Source organism: Alligator sinensis, unplaced genomic scaffold (assembly GCF_000455745.1).
Source record: "Alligator sinensis unplaced genomic scaffold, ASM45574v1 scaffold254_2, whole genome shotgun sequence".
Taxonomy (NCBI): Eukaryota; Metazoa; Chordata; order Crocodylia; family Alligatoridae; genus Alligator; species Alligator sinensis.
This window is the reverse complement of record NW_005842396.1, coordinates 776,101-799,854: the sequence shown is the minus strand read 5'-3', so window position 1 is coordinate 799,854 and position 23,754 is coordinate 776,101. Positions and strand designations below refer to the sequence as shown.

At 41.7% G+C, this 23,754-nt stretch overlaps 1 protein-coding gene across 4 annotated transcripts in view; it reads right to left on the bottom strand.

Moving 5' to 3' along the window:
* The window catches only part of ELMO1 (engulfment and cell motility 1), a 462,043-nt gene that overhangs the window by 369,402 nt on the left and 68,887 nt on the right, over nucleotides 1-23,754 (bottom strand). For all 4 annotated transcript variants that reach the window (XM_025211243.1, XM_006029749.2, XM_025211244.1 and 1 more), the window contains exon 3: nucleotides 5,068-5,218. In XM_025211243.1, coding sequence (XP_025067028.1) covers nucleotides 5,068-5,145 — 78 coding nt within the window. In that variant the 5' untranslated portion in view covers nucleotides 5,146-5,218. The remainder of the gene's footprint in view (nucleotides 1-5,067; nucleotides 5,219-23,754) is intronic.

Genomic DNA, 23,754 nt, shown 5'->3' with positions numbered 1-23,754 from the left:
TCTGTTCACTTCTGCTTCAATATAATCTCTGATTTTTAGACTAATGTGCAAAGACTGAATCAATTCAGGCTCAGGCTTTTTGACCATCTGTACTTAACCTAAAGGAGCATAATGATACTTTCACTTGTGTTCACAATTCTATACTGAATAATCCCTAATATTTTGTGTGCCTTTCTGAGCTGAGCATCAAGTTGATGTTTTTAGTGTACTGTCCACAATGACTCCCAGACCTCTTTCCTGTGTGGTAACACCTAAAGTAGAGCCCACCATAGTGTAGGTAGAGTTTGGGTTACTTTTGCTCAGGTGCATCACTTTACTCTTCTTTGCATTCAATTTCAACTGCTATTTAGTTGCCTACTTGCTCAATAGTGCCAGATCCTTCTGCAGGTCATCACAGTCCATCTTGGTCTTTACCACTCTGCATGGTTTTTTGTCATCTGCAAATCTGGCCACTTTGCTACTCACCCTCTTTCCCAGATCATTTATAAATATGTTAAATAGTACTGGTCCTAACACAGATCATTGGGGAACACCGCTGTTTACTTCTTTCCATCCTGAAAACTGACTGTTTATATTCACTCTGCACAAGTGTAGAAGATAGAAATAACTTTAATCTAATTTCTAGTCCACAAGTAGACATTCCCTGTAATCCTGTGACAACCTAACTTAGTTAAGAGCCTCTGAAGGGGAACTTTGTCAAAGGCTTTTCAGAAGAGCAAATATCCTAGGTTAACTGGATCACCCTGATGCACCTGCTTATTGACACCCTCAAAAAACTCTTGTAGGTTAAGGCATGATTTCCCTGATTCCTCCCCAGAAAGTCATGTTCATCCATGTGCTAAACGTTTTCTCATGATGATGATTATTATTAATATCAATTTTCCAGGAACAGAGACATATAACACAATTACTGACCTTAGAGTATAACAACAAATGAAGCCCTAAAAATGTTCTCTTAAGAGGGATGTTTAAACTTGAAATTTAGTACATTGGTGGGGAAATTGCTTTTAAACATTTTTCAGATACTACAGCACCTAAGTCATACTGTCAATTGCTGTGATGTTTGCAATCACTTTTCTCTGTTATTAAGCCACTTTCTACTCTCTACTTGTGTGTAAATAAAGGATACACAGGAAGGGTGATACAGTACATGCTATTATGAAACAGACTATAAATAAACTGCTGTCAAGGGGACAAAGCAAGCAATTTAACATGCACAATTTTTTCTTCTCTAGTATCTCTCAATTTTTTTTTTATTTACAATTCCATAGTGCTAAAAAATGTCTAGGTGCTCTCCATACAAAGTCCCTGCCATAAAGTTTATGACTTCACAGGATGAGCAATTTGCAACAACAGCTTCACACTTTTTACATACTACCTTGTCTTGAAGGTAAGTTGTGTGCATGTCTCCATGTGATAAACAGGACCAAAAAGCTATTCAGCCAAATTCATTCTGCAAGGCAGATGGATTTTTAACAATTTGCAGAAAGGTAATATCTACTGCAGGGATTAGAAACCTAAGGCTGCAGAGCTGGATCTGACTTGAGAGCCACTAGATCTAGTGCACTGAACAGGGGTTTCAGCAGCATTTGGCAATGGGGGTGCTTCACCCATGCCACAATGTGGCCGGGCATTTTGCCCATGCTGCACTGTAGCTGGGAGACAGAGAGAAGCACTAGCAGGGAAAAGTGGCAGTAGTGGCAAGAAGCAGCACTAGTAGTGGCAGCCAGGCCCTAACACTAGTCCACCTTTGATCTGAGCTTGGTCATTTGGCCTACCACCAGAAACAACGTTACCAATCCCTGGGCTGAGCCCCAAACTGACTAGGGGAGACCAGAGGTTCTATTCCTGGTTCTACCCACCGACCTGACCTTTGGCAAATCACTTGCCTCTGTGCCTCTCTTTCCTTCCACCCTTTGCCAGTCTTGGCCATGTACATTGCAAGACCTCTGAAACTATAGGCATCTCTTAACAACACAAAACAGTGCAAGCACTGATCTTTAGGGGTGTGTGAAGCAAGCCCTATTCGATTCAGATTCAGCCTGAATCAGGGACAGTGATTTGATTCATTGACTTGGATCACTGTCCCCAATTTGATTTCAGCCAAAGATTTGATGCTGATTCGGACACAGACACAACTTTAAATGTTTTTTCTACATACCTCAAAGTACCAGCATGGCTCGTGAACGCTGTAATGCTGGGGCTCATGGAGCATCCCACAGGAGTGCAGGGAAGCCCTCCACATGCTCAGTGGCGAACCTGGAAGAGGACTGTAAGTACTTCCGGTCCAGCTGGGGAGCATGCGGGGGGGCCCCCGCACCTCCCCCCAGCTTGGCGATCAGCTGTGGGGGGCCCCAGTTGCCCCCCTGACCTAGGATGCATCAGTCACTGAGCCGGGGGGGTGTACAGGGAGGCCCCCCTGCTTGCTCCCTGGTGGACCCAGAAGTAGACAGGAAGTGCTTCTGGTCCTCTTCTGGGTCTGCTGTCGAGTGTACCAGGGAGCCCCCTGCACTTCTGTGAGACACCCCATGAGCCCCAGCATCGTAGCACTCAAGAGCCACGTGCTATCTAGAGGTATACAGAAAAAAACATTAAAAGCTATGTCTGTGTTCAAATTGATCCAGAGGATTCTGATTTGATTCAGAGAGATTAAAGGGTCCTCTGATTTGATTTGGATTCAGAGATTCGGCCACCGAATCGGGCCTAATCTCCGCCAAACAGAATCAGGAACCAAAGCTTTGCACAGCCCCACTGATCTTGTTTGTGCGCGGGCCGGGCCCTTTTTCATGCTGCACACGGGCTGTGACCAGCAGCCCGGGCACGCGGGGTCGGAGAGAGGGCGCGTCAAGCTAGAATTAGGCACAGACTCGTAGCGGTAGATTTAAAGATTGTTTACTTACACCGGAGATGGTTGTGGTGCAGGCTGGAGAACTTGCTTGAGTTGCGGTTACAGACAAAAACAACACGAACGATCACGTGGAGTTTGCTAGGCTCCACGGAAACAGAGCTCTGGATGCCCTGGATAAGCGCGCCACCGAAATGGAAGCTTCATAGATACGTCTTATAAAGAATTATCGCTCGAAGACGGAAAGAGGTGGGCAATGGATCAAGTCGCCAAACTCCTCTGAATCTCACACAGGGTTTCTATTACCCTGCCGTGTACCCAGAGTCCCCACGAGATGGATGTGGAGTCCTCTTCGGCTTGGGCGGAAACCGCTCAAGCCTCTTATACGGCTAACAGACCAATCGTTAGCCACCACGTGGGAATAATTTAGAACTAGCCAATAGCGGGGAACAAATTTGCATGCGGGTGGCGGGAAATCCTTTGCACCGTGCATTTCTCTTGCAACTTGAGCAATGCACTCTGCAAAGGAAGCTACAAATTGTCGGGAAATTCTTCCTTGCACCGGGGTTCTCCTCTGCAGCAGAAAACTCCATCGTGCAAAGAAGCTGTAATTTGGCGAGGATAATTCTAGTGCCGAAGCACACACAAAATCATACCTTTGGGTTATGACAGTTTGAAGCCTCCAAACATTATTACAAAGAATAGTTAGAAAGTATCTTTGAAACTGTAAACAAACACCTTAATGTGCGATTCTTGCTGTTTCAGTGCTTCTTTAATTTCAGTGCCTCTATTTTGGGAATCCAACAATCGGGATATGTTTTGCTTTGTTGTTACTCAACAGAAGACTGAATTACATTTTTCAATTTTTATCCATATTGTTCCTGGGGGACTGAGTTTTTCAATACCTGCAGCAGCACTATCACTGAGACATTCCTTTCTCTGCTAATTAATGCACCATGTTTCTCATTTGTAACATAAATAATTAAAAAGGCAAAGGTTATCTCAGAAGTCAAGGAAGAGGATTTTGATGTGCAGGAGTCAACGTTAAAAAAAAAAAAGAGAAAGATTTCAGCAGCAACAACTTAAGGTCTGATTTACTGATTTTCTGAAGAGCAAAACACTGGTAACTGATTGTCTTTAATGGAAGCAGTTATGGACGTCATTTTTTCTATTTTACAGTACTGTATTTCTCTACATTGACAACAGACATGCCTGATAGCTGCATATCTCAATGGAATTGATGAGAAGTAGGGTAGGGTAAAATTAAGCAAAGAATTAGTATCCCAGTTCAGCAGAAAACATTTATTTAAGAAGCTAGTGAAGTGTTTGGGGGCATCAGAGATTAAATGTATTGTGAAAAATTCTGAAGCATTTTCTTTTGCCTAAAATAATCAACATGTGGCTTTCTACAGAAGTAATGTCACATGATTTCACACACAATTGTAAATGAACAGTAATATATTGAATGAGGTCCCCTTTAATATTAATATATGTGCATGTTTAGTATCTTATGCAAATTCCACACATCAACCATGCCAACTCTATAGGTTTCAAGTAAGTTCCCTCTAGTTTTGTTCCAAATATACTGCAACAAAAGATTTTTATTCTACACAAGCAATAGGTTTCTCTTTATATAGTGCCTTATAACAGTCCACCTCTGTTGCTGGATCCCTTCAGCCCATCTGTGTCCAAATTTAAAAAGTATTTTCCTGACAGCATATTATGTATTGAGCTATTGCTCACTTAGAGCTATAGTCATCCAGTTGAACAGGTCACTGCCTCAGTGACATCTGGGTAGAACAACAAAACTGTCTTGTCCACACAGCATGCTACCAATCAGGTATCCAGAAATTAAAGCCTGCTGCAGCTATCTACTATAACAATACCTTGCATTAATAGAGTGCTTTTCATCTTCAAGCAATTTACATTAATAAGTAAAGCAACATTATCACAATTTTACAGATGAGCAAGCTGAGGCACAACTGTTAAGTAGATGACAGAATAAATTAATGAGCGTCTCATTTAAGTAATAGGCAGAAAAACAGCCCATGTGTCAAAAAAGTATTAAAGTAGACAACACACATTTTATACAGCAGGTATTCATATAAACCTATATGTGCCTTTTAGTAAACACACAGGTATGCACAAGTATACACCTTTCAACATACAAATACACTTCTGTACACATACATACATGGTAGCATTGATAAATAAGCACTCACTTGATCAATTTCCATTAACTTGGGGAAGGCACCTGGCCATTCTATAGCCACTTTCACTATATCAGCAGGAGGTGGCATTGTCAATGCCGCTGTTCTTCAAAGCCAGTAAAACTGGACACTAAATACTGCAGAGACTCGGTTTCATTCACACCTGCAGGGAGAGAGAGAGAGAAACACAGCAGTTCAGACAAAATTCTAACAATGCTCTTTCATCTCCTATATTTTGCCTGGCTGGGCAGGTGCATGAAAACGTGCGAGAGAATGAGAATACACATTCTGAAAGCAAACGCAGGACAATGCCATCACCCACTACACAACTAGGCAATCTGTTAAAAAGATGGCTGAAGCACTGGAACCTACTGTGAATAACAGTCATGCATTGGACACATTTAAACAGAAAAACTATTTTAAATATTATTAAAAATGGTCGATGTAAAGCTACAAGCTACCTGAGGCTGATGTTATATTTCACTTCCGGAGATCCAAGAAGTACAATTAAATTAGTTAGAGCTTAAGTCAGCACCCCAGAAGGAAAGATTGCCCAGGAAGTTATGGCCAGGAAACACTGTTTCTGTTAACTACAGCAATGATCTTCTATGTGTTCACAAATAGATCAGTGCACTATAGCAACCAGGATGTCAGGAGGAAGGCAGAATGCACAGCAGTTTTTATACTCGTAAATCGCAAAGATGCCTCACTTAACTTTTTGAAACACCCTGCATAAAAGCTTTCTATGAGGCAGACTTGGAATTTGCAAATAGGTACTAGAAATATATTAACAGACATTCACAACATATGTAATCAGATACAGTCTCACCACTCTTCAACAGTATTAATATCACCAAGGTTTTGTGGAAAATGGTCTGGGACATGAATTTTGAGGGGAAAGCAACAAGGTTATCAATTCCTGCAGAATCTCTTATTTTATTATATATGTTAATTTATATGCTTATTTTATTATATGTGCTTGTGCACATCTCTAACTCCTTCAATACAGAAGACTAAGAAGTGAACTAGTACAGAACTGTTTCCCTGCGTCTGGAGACAGACCTTGCCAATGATTCCCCCTCTGACTAGCAGAAGCTAAACAAGCACTGGAAATAATGAATTGACCAATAACCAACCTACTTAACTTCACCTTTTCTCCTTCCGTTGCATAATATTTTTAATTGTTTGTCAAGCCTGTCATTTAGATTGCAGTTTCTAAGCCTTCTACAGACATGGTCTGTAAAGAGCCTTAACTTTTGTTTCTGCTCTACAACACTAAAACTTTTACAAAAAAAGAAAAAAAGGGACCTTCAGAGACAGAACCCTACCCATTCAGGAGGGAGGAAGAGAGAGAAGTGTGCGTGTATGCACATGGTCACTTACACCCATTATACACACAACATACATTTCCAACATATATGAAGTTCTTTCCAAAAACTAAAGGAAGGTGGTAGTTGTAAGAATGTATTAGATACCCAAGAGCCACAGATTAATACACACCCTATTAAGAACATCTGCACCTTCCATTTCAATTAGCCATTACTCCAGCCCTATTTTCACTCTCTTTCTGAATCTGTTCTCCTGGTCAGCCTGAGAAGGCTAGTTCCCTGGCTACCAAGTACAGCTGAATCCAGATCACTCCTCTCCAGGTAGTTCAGGTCAGGCTGCCAAATTAATGACAAGACCCTCAGCTGTTCGCTTCTACTTTTACATCAAAGGAGGCTGCTTTCCCATGCAGCTGAAGCTTATCACTGGTCTTGCACAGATGATCAGAGAAGCTGCACCCTTTGAAATGAAAGCCACAGCAAGTAGCTGGAATATTTCAATGGTCTTGTGCAGCTGATTGCTGCAGTTCTGCATACCTCTGCAGCAATACATCACAAACTCTCATCTTTGCAGGGGGAAGTTAGGAACCTAGCTCCAAGAAGCATCCAGATTCTACTGCATCCATTAAGTATTTTTCCCTGGACATTATAGATGAAATTGAATACCCTGAAATGATACTGATGAAAATGTTCCATTAATATGAATATTTCAGTGATTCACTGTTGTCAAAATTGGTGACATCAAACCAACCACTGTATTAGCAGGAACAAGCAGTACTACAAAACAAAATGTAAAGCAATAAACAGAGGCAACATGGTATAATGTGATTTCAGAAGGCACCTTGAAAGAAACAATAATGCAATTAAGGAGAAGTTTGGTGTTTTTTCTATCTGGGCTGTTACACAAACACACTAGGGAGATTTGAGGATCCAGGATTAAACAAACAAAACAAGGCAGCTGATCACCATGCTACTCCAAGGCACATAGGAAGAGTCCTCTTTCATCCATTGTTGCAACAAGCTTTAGGAAGAGGATAGAAACCAATACTTTTTCTGAATGTTTTAGTCTCCTCCTCCCTTCTTCATTGTCAAACTTCTGCCTGAAGCCTTCTCAGCACCCTTAAGCCCTAAGGTAAGGGTTAGCCTGGAGTTTATGGCCTAACATCTTGGGTGTAGATAAGGAGTACCTGCTCTCTAGCTGGGTCTAGATTTAAAAACATGAAAAGTAAATTGAGGGGGTCAGGGACAGGAAAGGAAGTCTTGCTGACTGCAATGGGGTCATATCCTAGAGGCTGTAGGAGTAACATGACAAAATACCAACAATTGTTTTCTCATTATAAATTTGCTTGCTTGAAGTAAAGGCTCTAAGACAAGCGGGCAATTATTTTGGGCGGAGGGCCACTTACTGAGTTTAGGCAAGCCATCAAGGACTGCATAACAGGCAGCCAGGGGCAGATAAATATTAATTTTCTAAATTTGTTATGGGTCTTGCGGGCCAGATGGAATGGACTGGCAGGCCACATCTGAACCGCATTTTGCCCGGCCCTGCTCTAAGGTAAGGAGTCCTTCCTAGTTGAAGGCCATCCCTGAATGCTGGGGAAGCTTTGATTCATGACTGAGAGTTTAGACTACCAAGCAAAAACAGCACTGCAATAAATCAACTTATGCTCTTGAGTATTAATGGGGAAACTAACTCCTGATATTAGTTTTCTAATAAAGTTCATCTGAAAATCAATCCTGCATACAGTTGAGAAAAGAGAACTGACAGGTTGTCTTGCCCTCAGTTTTATATGTTGTTGTTCTTACATGAAATGCATTTAATTGTGGGGGGAAGAAATGAGCCCTTGTAGCCCAAGTTATGGCCAAATCTTTGCCAATTGCTTAAAAAGGTTGAGACTAAAAAGGTCCCCACCATAATCAAGGTGCTGAAAATAAATCAGTTAGGGAGCCTATATATGAGCAGGAAGGCTGCTGCGATGCACTGGAATTCCAGCACATCAAAGCAGACTCAATTAATTTTTAAGCATGGGGATGCTGATACACGAGATGCAGGAGACTGCTGGAGCACAGCAATTGCCACACTTAATTGAGTCTGCTGGAGTGTGGCAATTGCTATGCTCCAGCAGTCTCCTGCATCTCGTGTATCAGCATCCCCATGCTTAAAAATGGTGGTGGGAGCTCTTTATCTAAAAGTTGCCTAACGAGCTTCAGTTCAAGTGCTCCTACTGCCACTTCTAAGCATGGGGATGCCAATACAAGAGAAGCAAAGGCAAGAGCTGCTCAAATTAAAGTGCTGTTCCCCCACCCCCACAGAACGTGTAAAAGTGCCCTTGGAGTAGAAGATCTTCAGTGGATATAAACTGGAGAAGTTTGATTGACTTCCAACAACTGGGAATTTACCAAGATGTTACAGTGCTGTTCCATTCTCTACAATTTTCTTTGCAAGCTTACTTTCTTACCCACCCTCAATGGCTTCTGGATGAAATGTGGGCAGATTAGAAAAAAAAGTGCATCTTTCATATCTGCTACTATTAAAAACTCAGTGTAGTACCTGAAACCCAGGCTTGTTTCATTCCTTCTCATGAAGTATCACCAATATTAAGGATACTGGAAATCAAATTAGACCCTCAGTTACATGTTTTTTACTTCAGACAGAATATGACCTCAGCAACACATTTGCAATGCACCTTGCTTTTATGAATTAATATTCATTACCTGTCCTTCAGCAACATTCACAACTTGCTGTGTACTGTCCATACAGATGACGCAGTTTGCTGTGAAATGCTTGTGTTTTGCAAGTAAATTAATCCTCATAGGAACACAGGATTGGAAGGGGTCATTCAGTCTAGTCCCCTGCATTTACAAGCAATTGTTAACCAAAGGAATCCCCAAAGTTAGTACTTCAGACCCTTACCTACCACTACAGGCACAATACATGCCAGAAGTTGGGAAGGCACTGGTACTACCCATGCTTTGAAGTGACAGGGAAACACTTGGCTAATCTCCAGGGAAGATCTTAGAAAAAGAACCCTTCCCCACATTACAAAAGTCAATCTCCCTTCCCACCAAAAAATATGACCTAGGGGATAAATTCATTCTTGACCCCAAATTTAGCATTTGGTATGACTCTGAGCAAAACAAGCCCCACTAGCCAGGAAACCACAGGTTTATAAGTACCAGCAGGAACACAGCACATCTCCATCTAAAACCTGCAGTTTCAGCTGTGGTCATCTTCCCAACTTCACAAAGGCAAGCAAAGAGACCTTGCAGAAACCAGCAGCATTCACAGCAGGGGGGAAAAAAAATCCTCCTAGCCTTAACCAGTGACCAGAAAAGCCCTTATACTGGATGTATTTCTCACCGCAGACCTACCTACAAGGCTCCGTATCTCAAACACCAATTGGTGTGCCAGAACTTCCTGTTCTTCATTACAAACCTTCCAACATTTTATCCAGCTGAGTCTTAAACAGATGCAGGTTCCTTGCTACCACCACTTTGCTTAGAAGTGCATGTCAAAATGCCCTTCCTATGGTAGTTAGAAATTGTCTCAGTTTCAATCTAAATTTGTCCACAGTCAGTTTATAGCAATGTAACCTTGTATCAAAATTATTTTTCAGCCTAGAAAGCTCTTAACTTCTCCCAAGGTTAGCCCTATGTTGATCCACTAGGAGTAATCAAATCAGTTATACACACTTAGCTGTGCTAACAGAAACAAGAACATATTTAACTCACAAAAATTAGAAACCTCTCTTATAGTCTTCTGAGTAAAGTCTCAAATCTGCAAAGTGAACAACACAGGCATAGAGATCAGCTGATATATAAATTGGACCTTGGGAATTATTTGTACAGTTACATTTTTGGATAGACTCTAAGGAGGTAAAAGGTGTGTGCGGTGCTACATAGGTCTGAAGAAAAGGAAGACAGCTATGTTCACTTTAAACAGAACACTAGACAGATTGCATGCTTAAATCAGTTTTCAGTAGTGCAACTTCAGAATTGTGCATTACACTATTCCATAATTTGGCAAAACAAATACTTTCATGTCAATAAAGTTTGACACTGTGCAAAATTAGCCCATTAAAAAGTGCAAATTCCAGAAGTTAATGTCCTCTGACAAAGCATGGTATATTTGAAACACTCTGTGCAGCCCACTGAATGGTCTACTATGCTGTAGTAATTAACACTCAGGCTGGAAATCAGAATATCCCTGATGTAATGTTTAATGCAAAATGCATTAGCACTGACACTCAAGATCCCAATTTACCTACCTGGCTCTGAGAGATTAACTCAATTTGTGAGTCAGTACCGCATAAAATCCACAGCTGTGTCACTGACTTATGAATCTTTCTTTTTTCATTTTTTCTTACATCTGTGCATTGCACACATAAGATAGGATTTTGGTTTTTCCGAGATGAGTACCCTTCTAGAATCTTTAATATGTATTTTGCATTTCTATAGTGCCCTCTGTATAAGGATTTCAATGGACCTGGAGCTATTAATTATTTATAATTATAACAACACCCCAGCAACATAGAAACTATTAACATTTTACAAATAGGGAGAGAGAGACAAGCAGCCTGAGAATATCAGCATGGGTTCCTAACTCCCAGTTCTGTTCATCTACAAAACCATATTTCTTCTTTTACGTGAAAGATTTCACATCCTAATGCTGGTGTGGGGTATTTTCCTGAGCAGGAAAAGTAAAGAAGTTAATGATTCAAAACCATATGCATTTGAGAATTTTCCATAGCAAAGCATGCTCTATATTTCTTTCTGATGTATGAAATAATCAAGAACCGCATGGAGCTGGAGAAAGCTGTGGCTGTTGGGTTAATTGATTCCACAAAGCTTATCCATAGCATTTATTAAAGAAAGCATGGATGAAACTGGTTGAATGAACAAGTGGGAATACATCAGGACTCTTCTTGTGCCTCTCGAATAATGGGTAAAGGAGCAAAGAATGGAATCAGAACTAGCCGTGTACAAAGGTGTCATTTAAAGGAAACATTTAGAAGGGAGAAAAAAGAAAGAACTTCCTCTCCTCTTGGGATCTTACATAATCAGGTCTTGTCAAACCTAATCAGTTTCTGCTGCTGAGCTCTGGAGTCCCAGACAAACAAAGACTACTGGTAAGTGGCAAGTTTAGTTGAAAGGTTCCTTGGGGACCAAGTCTGATTAACAATTTGAGAAAAATAATCCAACACTAGATTAATATCCCCCAAAGAATTATTTTTGGATTTAAAACTGCATGACTGTTCAGTCAACTCTAAAGAGCTGTAAATAGTCTGCTCTCTGACAGAAGGCAAAAAAGAGTATTGAAGGCAGTGAGTTAAATTTAAACTTTATCTATATACAAAGGCTTTCATGTTGACCTCCACTTTGTTACAAGCTCAGTGCCTTTTACCTCTGAACTTGACACAAGGCACACAGTCCCAACAGACCCAGGTCAACAAGGTTCAAAGAGACTTTGACACGGTATGAGACAAAGTTCAGCACCAGACCTTAATTTCCAAGACAGGTCTCTGATAACATACATATCTCACCAAATCAACAACTCAAGAGTTAGTGTAGGAATACACCATTTAGCATAACATGATGAACCTGCAGTTATCTTTGTACTGAAAAAAAACACATCCTCATAATTTGCTTTTGGAGGAATTTGCATGAGAATGGGATGGCAGTGAAATGCAATAGCAGAGGGAGACTTTTTATAGCCACTGATACTGGCTTGGAAGGAATAAGAACATCTGAATAGTTAATCTGCCTGCTGGATATCTGTGTTCCTACTCTTCCACCATTACAGCACTTTCCCACACTACTCTTATAGCTCCATATAGTTGGAACTGGAAGACAAAACGAATGCTTTCATTTTCTACTGCTTTGAAAGCATGGCTATAAAAAAAAAGAAGAAAGAAAGAGAGAAACAAACTGTAGTCCTTAAATAGAAAGTCCATTTTTAAAAGGTGAATTGCAAAGGAAAGCAAAACAGATGTGCATGTACTTTGGGGGCGAGTAGGACAATTGTATGTTCTTTCATATTAGGTATAAAAGAAGTTCTGGAAAAAAAAAAAAAAAACCCGAAAGTGCAGGGATGCAGGGGACTTGAATTTTCTCTTTCTTGACTTTTTTTCTTTTTACAGAATTGAAATTCACATCCTGTGTACCCAATGTTTGCTGGAAGACAGAATGGACAATTAAGCAACTGCTACTAGAAAAAATACGTCATCACAGGAGTAAAAACTTGATTAATTTGAATTATTCACTCTTTTCAAAACTTGTTGATGATTTCATTAGCATCACTGTATCTAAAATTGCCCAAGAAATAGTTGGAAGAAGAAATCTCTCTGTTTAAAGAATTCATGCACCAATCGTTCAGTTTTAAGACTGATAGTTCCCAAACCATTTACTTAGATGTTCAAGAGAGATCTTCACCAAATTAGCTACAAAATCTGGCAAAGAAGAAAGATCAGACTACTAATCCAGGGGCTTTTATACAGTAGATAAGACTCTACAGTCAGTTCTGACCTCTCAGTCTATTAAGATGTGCCGTTTTGCTTTGGGAGTTACCTCTAATAATCAAACCAGATATTCCAGATGTTTCTACAATGAAAGCAAGCAGGAAGAAAAGGAACCTAAAGGAAACCCCACACTTTCAGTTCTTATTTAAATATACTCTAGAGAAACAGAGAGAGAACAAACCCCATTTGTACCTAATATTATTGCTGCTATAAGTTTAGCACTTGTAAAGGATGATAGGGGAATGCAGGAAGGAGCAAGTGCCAGGCAGTGTAGAATTAACTAGTAAATAACAGCAGACCAAAATGGGAATTCCAGGAATGGGGACAGAATAGATCTAATTTTTAGTTTTGATTTTCACTCACAAGGAGGGCTTCTTTGCACAGCTCAGGCAGTCTAGAATTACTTTAGAAAAACTGAGAGCTGGTCCCATTAATTAAGCTAAGGATACAGACAAATGTAAAAATTCATCTGGTATCATTTGATACTGATACAACTTATATCTGCAAGAGTCTGTAGCAATGGTCTTCAACCTTTTTTCCCCTGCAGGCTGGATGGGCAGTGACTGATCTGTCTGCAGTCCTAAGCCAGCCGTGCAGACGAAGGCAGGAGGCACCCCAGCACCAGTCCAGTTACAGCAGGGGAGGAGGCATGGCCCAGCCCCAAACCTGACACTCAAAGCTTGGAAATTTGGCAGCAGGGTGGGGCAGCAGTATTAACTGTCATCGCTCCACTGCCTCCCAATTTTCAGACCCATGATGAGCCCCATGTGCCAGATGGTGTGGCTTCATGGGCCAAATCTGGCCTATGGGGGAGGGGTTGAGCACCCCGGGTCTATAGTAATAGGAGAGTAGCAAAACTGCTGCAACTTTAATCCTGCTTCATTCAGGGTCAGAGTTAGGGTGACTTATCAGCTAATACAGTGGTTCTCAAAAATTTTAGTCTTGAGACACCCCTAGGAAAATGCCAGCTATGCATTTTCACTTCCTTGTTGACTATAGGGAAATAATAAGAGTAAATCTTCTGTTGCAAACAACTCAGAAAGTGCACAACAAATAAGAATGTTTTTGCCACAGTGAATTCCTATTAGAAATCTCCAAGTTTATCCTGTGAATCATGTTTGCCCCTCTAACAGTGCTGGCATTGTATGGGACCCTGGTAAGGATTTCAGGATGCTGCAGCACCCTGGCTGAGAATCACTGAACTACAGTATCACTACCTAGTGATACAAGTTAGGTAGGAACAGCTGATGTACACTCCCAAGCTACAGTTCTCTCTCTCTTGTTAAAGCAGCTAAAATGGTTTTCTCTAGTGGGTTGAGGTTTACATGGATGGCCTGTCAAAGAGGTAAGGAACAATAAGTGCACAAGGAGCTTTGGAAGCCAGAGAGACCATTTTTCAATAGGATTCAAAGATGAATTTAGTTTCAATAAAGAAAACACATGGATGGAAGTATTTATATACAGTCCCACTTTCTAGCACAGATGATATCAGGTCTCCTCAGGACTCTCTGAAGCTTAGAGTGAGGATTTAGGTGGAGCACACAGACTAAAACTCTTCTTAAACCAAGATAACTGTCTGATTCATTTTGGAGGAGACAACTTCAAGTTAAAGACTATTTTTGACTATGTTGCACAGATGATGGTAACAGACACGGGAAGATAAAAATTAAGGTCAGCTTTAATTCCAAAGCTTCTTGCCAGAAGCTAAGTTAAGGTGTGTTGTCATCGATGCAGTACAAAGAGAACTTTTTACTGTCGGGAAACCCCTGGAACATACCAAAAAAGTTCTGGTGCAGTCAGGGAGGGAGAGAGAGAGAGCTCTTAGTGTGTACAAGCTGAAAAAGATATCAGGAATATGGGACGCCACTGAGAATGTTGAATCAAAGAGTCAGATGTCATTCAAGGAATGGTTATGTAGCAGAGAGAAGCAGAGAGTCTAGGGCAGTCCATAGTGAATGATAGGAAGGGCAGATGCACATCATCCACCAGAAATAGGAGAGAAAAGAGTATATTTAAGAGTTATGATTCTAATAAGAATGCAAAATTTCTGGAGATACCTGGCTCTCATTGGAGTTGCTCAAGGAAGAAAGATTGATTTTAAGTTGCATTGGAATCCAAGAAGAAGAAAAGGCTTCTGTGACTTGCATTATAAAAAAGGCCAAAAGCCACCTCTCAGCACTGTAGTAATGTCAAAGATGTGATTTCAAGGGAGGCATCTCCATGGAGGTGTGCCTGCCTGTCCAAAAGATGACTATCCAGTTTTCTCCTCTGGCTATTGAAATCATTGCACCAAACAGCAACCAACCATCACAAATACACATGTTCCTGAATTGTCCGAGTGGGAGAGTTGGCTCATTTTGGCTTCTGCCACCAGAGTAAATGCAATGTATGATTCTAAGCTCTTTGTAAAACATTTAGCTGCTATGCTTGGTTTTCAATAACTGGACTTAATGGTGATGTGTTCAGAAAGGACCGTTTGCTCCCAGCCCTTGGTGACTTTGGATAGCCTGAGCTCTGAAAGAAAGACATTCACAAAAACAAAGAGAGTCTGTGAAGGGCTAAGTACAGACCATCAAAAAGCCTGAGGCTGAATCGATTCAGTCTTTGCAGGTTAGTCTAAAATGTGTAGACTGAATGGATAGGCAAGTGAACAAACATTTACTTTTGATTCCAGAAATGCAGCCACATGCCTACAGTGGACCAGGCCAGAAGCTGGGGGATACTAGAGCACACCTCCCTGCTCAACCAGAGGAAACAGCTTGGGCCAAGGCTAGCCGGCTCACCTTGGAGGGAGTGGAGGGTTGTGGAGATGGTACAAAGAATCCTAAGAAGCTGGGAGACTATGAGTTAACTTGAATCTGATGGGGATCTGTGACAGAAGTTCAATAAACTGATTTAAATCAGTTAAGTTTGATACTACATCCATCCATATTTATCTTAAAATGGTTTCAGCCATTTTGAAAGTAGTTTATGTGCACTGAACTTTTGTTGTGTTACATATTTGAACTGGTTTCTAAACACTGATACTGGTTTATGTGCAACTTCTGTCCCTAGCCAAGATGGAAAGAGTAGCAATGAGAACACAGAAGACAATGTAACACAGTTAACATTAAGGGCTTACTCATCATCCTTGGAATTTATCCTGGGTTAATTTATTTTGCATTAAAGTAACCTGCCCCCAATTTTTATTGTAATGACCTGGCATTACACCATCGCCTGCTTATTATATCCATTTTGAAAGCAATTACAATCCAGTGCTTCAGGAGGGCAAAAGAGTTCTTATAGGTTGGCCTATAAAAATACAAAAGACCTCAAGAAAAACACACGAGAGAGCGTTCATAGTCTATAGCTACTGTGGGGAACTGGACCGTTGCTAAAAATTCCAGTTGCTCAGCCTGACTCAGAAATCCAGGATTTCAATGTCTCTAAGACCATAGACCAAATCACATCTCCCTGAAACCCAAGCCTGAGAATACTGGTACATCTGAATCATATGTGAAGCTCAATAATGGAAATAAAAAGGACAACTTCTAATAAGTCTTGTGTGACCTATCACAATAGAATTGTATGAAGGGATTAAAGCAGCTTGGTCCTAGATATTGTTAAGGTGCCTGGTCTACTTTCATTCTGCCCGTCTCCTTTCAGGCTGTCATTCTCTACCACACAACATGTGCGCGTGCATGCATGCATGCACACACACATACACTCCCTTAAAATAATGGACACATTGGAGTGTGCTTAAACTCTCCAATCTTTATTTTTTCCTTTTAAGTATGCAACTTTGTTGCCTTCCTCCCTCCAATGCTTATTGCATTCTCTCTTCAACCTCATCAGTGACTCCCCCCAACCTTCCAAGATAGTGGCACCAAAAAGGTTTAACAAGGAAATGGCTACAACAGAAATTCCTTCCCTTTGGATTAAGAATACAGCAAAGAAGCATGGAATTATTTTTCTTGCTCATAGTTTTGTTGAGGCCCTGAGCTTCAAGCAGATATGGAGTATTGTGATGTACATAGCCCAGATCAAGCTAGAAACATTTAAAAAAAAGTTTTGAGGAAGTGGTCCTCAAATGGCTGACTGTGGAAAAAGCTGTGGGTGGGCCAAGAAGACAGAATGGGAAGGGAGTCAGCCAGCCTCTCCCTATATACCCATGGCACCACACAAAACTGTGCTAAACCACCATTCTGTTCCATATATAATACCTATGCTCAAAAAAGGAAGCAACAGAGTCACCTCAGTGCAGCAATGCAGGAGGACAGAACAGTTTTACTGACAACCCCAGCTGCTGTGCTGTCCCTGCAGGTTTAGGGCTGTGCAAAACAGCCCCGTTCCAATTTGACTTCTGTTTTGATGATTCAAATGAACACTGTTTCATTTCAAATTTTGTTTTGTTTCATAAGCACTGTTCTGTTTCATTTTGTCAAAACTGCTTTGCTGTTTTGATGCTTCGCTCATAGGTTATTATGGGGAAACATAAAATACAGGAGGCAAGCAGATTGGAGGCCTGCTGACCCCCCCCGGGAGGGTTGCAGAGGCTATGCCAGAGTCCTCCCGGGGGTGCATGCCCCGATCTGCCTGCCAGGTGACATGAGCCAGGTGCTGCCACCTGGGGCCAGCAGCAGCATCGATCTTCCCAGTGCTGGGTGTGGGCTGTACCCAGCACTGGTCTGTCATCTGGCAGGCAGATCAGATGGGCCACACCCCTAGAAGGACTCCAGCACAGCCCCCACAGCCTTCCCAGGGGTGTGGGCAAGCCCCCGAGCTGCCTGCCAGATGAGAGGAGCCAGATGCTGCTGCCTGGGAGTGTTGCTGAAGCCAAGTAAGCCTGGCTTTGAAACTCAAAATGTTTCAAAACTTTTGAAATGTTTCCAGTTCCCTTGTTTTGTTTTGAAGTTGTTTTGAAGGCTTTGTTTCATTTCGATTTTGCTGTTTCAAACTCTAAATGCATCAAAACAGCTTTGAAACGAAACGGTGGGTGAAATTTCTCACAGCCCTAGTGGTTATGCTACTTCCATTCCAGAGCTAGTCTATGTAGATAAGCTCAGGGTGTCCCTGCAACATGCCCAGCAAAGAGGCCATGATGGAGCTAAGTTCTGGGGCTACGCATAGAGTTGGGAGAATTTTGCCAGCCCTATCTTCGGGCAGCCATTGGGGCTGTTTTTGAGGAGGGAGAAGGTAGGCCACGGAATCAAGAAGGTTGAAAATTACTGTTTTACAGGCACCCTAAGGAATTCACACATTCAGGCTACTGCAGAATTCAATTTCTTTTGTGATATGCTTTATGCTGACTTGGGAGGTTAAAGAGAACTCAAGACAAAGCTAGTGCTCTGATTTCGGAGAGACTACAGGCAATGCAACCATCTTAGCACTTAGGGCAAGAATGAAAGGGAGCCACCAGCTATACTAATTTTGATGGCACCATCCTTGGAAAAAACAAACAAACTGTGTTTCATCTTTCCAGGTTGTTCACTACATTCTAGGACAGGGGTGGACAATTATTTTGGCTGGAGGGCCACTTAACGAGGTTTGGAGAGCCTTTGAGGGCTACGTAGCCCCATCCTTTGACAGATGCCCCACTCCCCGGTCACCATCTTGGGACTGGAAGTCTGGTCCCTACCCCCTGACCTTTCCCACCAGAAGTCCCTCCCCTTGCCCCTGGGAAATACTCCTATTGGGAAGGGGCCTTGCCATCTTAGAACCAGAAAAACAAAAACAAATCATGCACTAAAAGTCAAACACCTACTAGAACATATTTTAATTTTATTACAAAAAATATTTTTTCATTATTTGTGTTTGCATACTATATATAGAGGTGATTGCATAATAACCCAAAAATAAAGTCTTAGTCTTGTAGATTGAGTGGATACACACTAAGTTTTTATATTTTTATATCAAAATGAGTCTGCCTTGCCCACTTTCCAAATACAAGATCTTCACTTTCCTGAGGCAAAGACTCTAAACAAAATCATGTTCCAAATTCTTAGCTTCCCTTTAATTCTATAATTCTGGAAGTGCAAAACATGAAGAATGAGAAGCTGGACAGCAGAGATAATTCTGTAGCAAGCAGCCTTTTCCAACCTGCTCTATGCAGGCCAAGAACATCATACCCTATTGCCCTTCCTGATGAGATGCTCTTGGATGTCAATCAAGAATGCTCCCAATCTTCAATAACTCCGACATGAAATTTCAGGGGTTATAACCACACCCTTCTGCTAGATAAAACATTATGATGAGAGTCATAGGTAATTTTCAAGTCCTCTCAAAAATACTGTGCAGCCTTCTTACAATTTTACTTCAAACACTATTCTGTTTTGCACATCTCAAATGACTGAAGTGGGAAAATGGAGAGTGCCTTGGTTTCACCATCTGTAAAATGGGGATAATAATACATACCTCCTTTGTAAAGGGCTTTAAGATGCACTGATGAAAAGTACTACACAAAAGCTAGGCACTATTACTTCTGTTACAATATTTCAAATAGTTCTTTCCAATTAAATACAAGGTGTACTTGTTGCCACAGTGTCTCTGTTTTTCCAGTTGTCTAGCTTATGCTTTTAACTGTTATAATTAGAAACATCCCCCACATACAACAGCAAATATGCACAGACAAGCTGATGATTACACAGCCATATTTCCCTGTCTCCAAACTCAAAGCAAAGTTTCTGCTTCAAGTACCTTGGAGAACACAAGCAGCTTTGCGAAGAGTGAACAAAACTCCAAATTGGCTGATTAAAAGAACCAAGTCTTAACTTCTCCACAATATATACACATGGGTAATGCAGAGGACTAGACAATACCAGCCACATTATTCTACAAAATTACTTGAAGCACTTCTTCTCAGATGCCAGAATGTTAATCACTCTTGTTGCTAGTACTGTTCTCTCGACTTGGATCAAACCAGTTAACATGAACCAGCAGTGGTTGTATAATAACTTTATATACTATCATAAAAACAAACAGAATGCTTCAGTGATTTAGATCAGGGCTCTCTTGATTTCAATGACCAAATATTTCACCTGTCTGGTACTTAACAAATATATAGGGCGGGATATATAACCCCCGGGTTTTTTTTTGTTTGTTTGTTTTGTTTTTTTAGGAGATGAGAGATGCTGTACATACACACTCAAATGATCTGGAAGAATTCTCTCCAAGTTTGGTTTCCTGGTAGAAAAACTTACCACAGATATTCAAATACTGAGCCCCTGAATAGCAGAGAGCTTGTAATGCTGACACTGTGCAGTTGGGGACCCCTGTAAACATAATTTAGAATGCTCTGCAGGGTTCATTAGTCTGCCTGGAGACAGACAGCAGCAGCGTACAGCTGGTCAGCTGACCCAGACTGCTCAGAGTCTGCCTGTGTCTCCCTGCAGCACAATGTGGAAATTGTGAAGGGGGCACATTTTGCTTCCTGCTCAACTAGAGCAGTAAACGCCAGTGAATGACACTATCTGCTGGAGGAAGGGGAAGGAGAGGAATGGGAACAAAGCATTTTGAGATGCTGGAGAACTATCTGTGACTTCTTTCAAAAGAGAACATATACAGATATTTGCTCTTCCAGGAGAAACACTCCCAGGAGTGATTTAATCCTGGTTGTTACTTGGTTATATTTCTCTTGGGGTGGCCATTTTTGCTTTGGGAGAAAAATCCTGAACATCTGTACACCTGTGGTTTCTCCTGGGAGAGCATTAACTTTCCCGGGAGAAATTCAATGTCTTCGTGTGGCCAGAGAAAGAAATGTCAAAATAAAATGCGAAGTATGTGTCGCTAAATGAGGGGCTGGCAACCTTTGATGAGCAGCAGGCTTAACAGAGCTAGGTCTGAAGGCAGACTTCTGTTTCCAATCTGGCTGCTGCCACTGTTTCCCCTCCCACCACAGTGCCACTGAATTGCCAATGACAGCCCAGCTTCACCTTCCAGACACAATTGCTTAGTGGGCCATAGGTTGCCAAACCCTGAGCTATAGTATTAGAAATGCAGCACCCCAGCCATTATATTACATAAAATATTTCAAAATTAGAAATAACTCCATCTAGAATTCCACTGTTGTTGCAGTTGTACAAAACTGAAGTAATTCTTTGTGATCCAGAAGCACAGATCTCTGGATTAAGTCTGAAAAAGGCTCTCCCCCTTAGCTATACAAGGTTTATGATATCTGGTTGAGCAGCTGGGATTCCATATCAGAGAATGGAATGATCCACATGCACCGAATTAATCAACTACCGAATGTACCTGTATTATATCCACACTGTAAAAGATTAAAGTATTTGGATAAAGTGCTCTTACAATTTTTAGTGCATGGATTATTGTAAGTACTTGTATTTCAAGAATGTTGTCAAGTCCCTTGTCGATTAAACTATTTTTTGTAATTCTGGCTTTTGGATTTTCCTAGTTAAGTTTTGCTACTGTATTTGAAAGAAATTGCTATTTATTTAGCACAGTCCTCAGAAGTTGCATCCATTGAGAGGTGTTTCAAAATAAAAGTTTTCAACTGAAGCACGCAATTCTGAATGTCATTGGAGGCTCTCATCTTGTTGAAGTGTTGTCATTTGTGTGAAGAAACACAGAAGCCCTGTATGAACTATGAATCATTTTCGATCTGATGTTAAACAAGTGGTAAAATCATATGATCTTGAATGTTCAAATTACATAGTTTAGCTATTAAACAAACTATTTAATAGCAGAATGGGAGCCTTTTGACAACTTCTAGTACTGGGTTCCCATATACCATGTAATAGGGGCTCAGGCAGGAGCCCTGTTACTAGGATAGCCATGGGAGTGGGTAACTATAGAGAGCACCTTGCACAGGTGAGGGGAATGACACACTGGGGGAAGGTTAGGGTAATTAGCCCGCCACAGCCAGTATAAACCTGGTGGCGAGCGAGCACACTTTGCCTTTGGACACTGGAAGATGGAGGGAGGACTGCAGAAGAAAAGAGAAGAGAGACACCCAATCCACAACACAGGGGAGTTCCAGGACTGCAGACTCTAGGACAACCCTGCCTGGCTGGTAAGAAAGCAGGGTACTCATCCGAGACCTGCAGCTAGTCCAGTGAATCTGGGAAGAACTGGGGCTCCAGGAGATCACCGCACCCAGGGGAACTCTGAGGCAGAGTGCTCCACGGCAGCGTGCAGGCAGCAGAAATGGTGCAAAGTCATCCGCCCCACCAGGACGGCTAGGAGCAGAACCAGGTCTACTATTAGGTAGGGAGAAAGCAACGGAGGCAGCTCTCAGCTCGGGACCTGCGGAGGCGCAGAGAACGCACCCTGCTAATGAGTCAATTAGCGGAGAGGGCCCAGCCCAGTACAGAAATAGCCCAAGGTATCCGGGGCACGCTCAGGCTTCCAGAGTTCCTTCCTCAGCTATATTGGTTTCCCTCGCTAATGAGGTAAATTAGTGAGGTGAACTCAACTTTGTAATCCACTGCTAGGAATAAAATGCATGGTGTGAGTTCATCACCTGGGTGGTCTGTGGTGTTTCACCCCTAAGAATAACATTGAACATCTTTTTTCTTTCAATCCAAGTCGTGGCAGGCGAGTTCAGAGGGAGACTGAGGTAGACCCTGCCCCTGCCCCCAAACACACACACGCACACCAAAAGGAAGCTACTATGTAGGGACATGGAAGTTTACAGGTTTCAGTCCACTTAAATAAACCTCAAAAAAACCCCAGTACATTAACTACTGTTTTTAGTTTACATACAGGAAACATGAACATATTCATAGGGTTTCAATGCACATGGAGAACACCATTCCACATTGAATTGGAAAATTAGCATGTTGTTTTGTAGAACTGATATGTTCACAGAACTGGAGGTTGTAAAGAGGCTCTCACCTCTTCCTGTTGCATTTGAGTCACTGGATTGAAAGAAATGCAAGAGTCCTTGGACTAGCAAAGTGTGAAAGCAAATGGGAGAAGCAAAAAGTGAAAACAAATGTAAGATCATCTCTGTAGCCCTCACAATCAAGGCATGCCCTGGGAAGGAGGGGGTCTTGGATTCTGGTCCCTGATCTCAGGACTTTATTTTTGGGTTATTATGTAATCACCTCTATATATATATATATATAGTATGCAAACACAAATCATGAAAAAATATTTTTTGTAATAAAATTAAAATATGTTCTAGTAGGTGTTTGACTTTTAGTGCATGATTTGTTTTTGTTTTTCTGGTTCAAGATGCCAAGCCCGCCTCCCAAAAGTAGTATTTCCCAGGAGCAAGGAGAGGGACTTCTGGTGGGAAAGGTCAGGGGGTAGGGACCGGACTTCCAGTCCCAAGATGGTGACCAGGGGGCAGAGCAGCTATCAAAGGATGGGACTACCCATGTAGCCCTCAAAGGCTCTCCAAACCTCGTTAAGTGGCCCTCCAGCCAAAATAATGTTTATGTATTTTATATTAGGCTGTCATTAGATAAAAAACACAAAACAAAACAAAACAAAAAAAGAGATAAAACTAAGACTCCCTCACTTCCAAGGCAGCATCTGCATCAGTGGACTACTGAGTCAGGCTCCCTCTTGTCTGCCATTTCCTTGACCCCAAGCTTCTTGCCTTCCTGGCTACAACTGGAAGGAGAGAGAGTTCACCCCACCCATGTCATTCTCTAACCTGGTGGCTATGGCATGCTGCCAGCAAATGGATGTGGCTCCAGCCCTACCCGCCAGCAGAGCCCGGAAAATGGTGGGGCCCCCAGCCATACCTGCCAGCAGATACGGCTAAGGAAGACCTAGGACCCAGATCTCTCGTCTTCCTGGGTGAATTCTTTCACTGGCATATTTTGCAACCCAGTTAGGGATCCCTTAAACTAGACATTTGGGATCTCAGTTAAACAGAGGTGCCTAGTCAGGCATTGTAGCTCCAATGA